This window comes from Orycteropus afer, unplaced genomic scaffold, assembly GCF_000298275.1.
Source record: "Orycteropus afer afer isolate SDZICR_OR568_19922 unplaced genomic scaffold, OryAfe1.0 scaffold00199, whole genome shotgun sequence".
Classification (NCBI taxonomy): Eukaryota; Metazoa; Chordata; class Mammalia; order Tubulidentata; family Orycteropodidae; genus Orycteropus; species Orycteropus afer.
Window position 1 is genome coordinate 3640401 of NW_006921786.1, and position 889 is coordinate 3641289.

At 36.1% G+C, this 889-nt stretch overlaps 1 protein-coding gene across 1 annotated transcript in view; it reads left to right on the forward strand.

Moving 5' to 3' along the window:
- Positions 1–889, forward strand: part of DNAH9 (dynein axonemal heavy chain 9) — a 722341-nt gene that overhangs the window by 556472 nt on the left and 164980 nt on the right. The window contains exon 54 of the mRNA XM_007948048.2: positions 483–605. Within this exon, the coding sequence (XP_007946239.1) occupies positions 483–605 (123 nt within the window). The remainder of the gene's footprint in view (positions 1–482; positions 606–889) is intronic.

The following is an 889-nucleotide window of genomic DNA, read 5'->3' on the forward strand; positions in this document are numbered from 1 at the left end:
ATAAAACTTTTAATAGCATTGAGAAGTTAAAAATAACCTAGATCTTTGTTAATTGATTCTTAAGAAATGAAAGTGTATTATTAGGTCTAATACAGAATCACTAAATATTGCTGTAGAAGAAAGTTTAACATAGGAAAGAATTTACAATATATTTTTATGTATAAAAAGCAGATTATAAAACATTGCACCATATGAATCTAAAAATGTAAACCTAAACTTGAAAATATATAGAGTTAAATACCAAAATGATTATAGATGGGAGGTTTGCGGTTAATTTTCACATTCATTTTTGTATTTTGTATTTTTTCTATATGTATAAAATCACAGTAATTTTCAACACGAAAAAATGTAGCCACCTGATTTATCCCGAACAGCTGTGCCATCATGTTAACCAGTGTGCTTTTGAAGTCAAGATTGTCTTCTTAAATTGCTTCTGAATCACTCCTTGCCACATGCTTATTCTGCCTGACTTTCTCCCCTAGTTACCTGCAAACCATAGAGCGTGCCCTGGAAGCAGGAGATGTGGTGCTGATTGAAAACCTGGAAGAATTCATTGATCCTGTCCTTGGACCCCTGCTTGGAAGAGAAGTCATAAAAAAAGGACGGTGAGAGGCAAATGTGCTGCTGACCCTTTGAGCAGAGCAGTGGAGAAATCTGCTTTACCTGGAATATCCTCTCCTCAACACATATCAAATAGCTCTCCACAGCATGCAAGCCTTTCTTTATCTCAGAAGAGATCTGTATGCTCTCATCTCCTAAAGAAAAGTTTCCTGGAATAACTTTGGTTCCAGCAGTCAATGTCCTCATTTGAAAAATCACCAGTTGCTGTGGAGTCAGCTCTGACTCATGGCAACCTTATCCCATGTGTGTCAGAATAGAATTGTGCTCT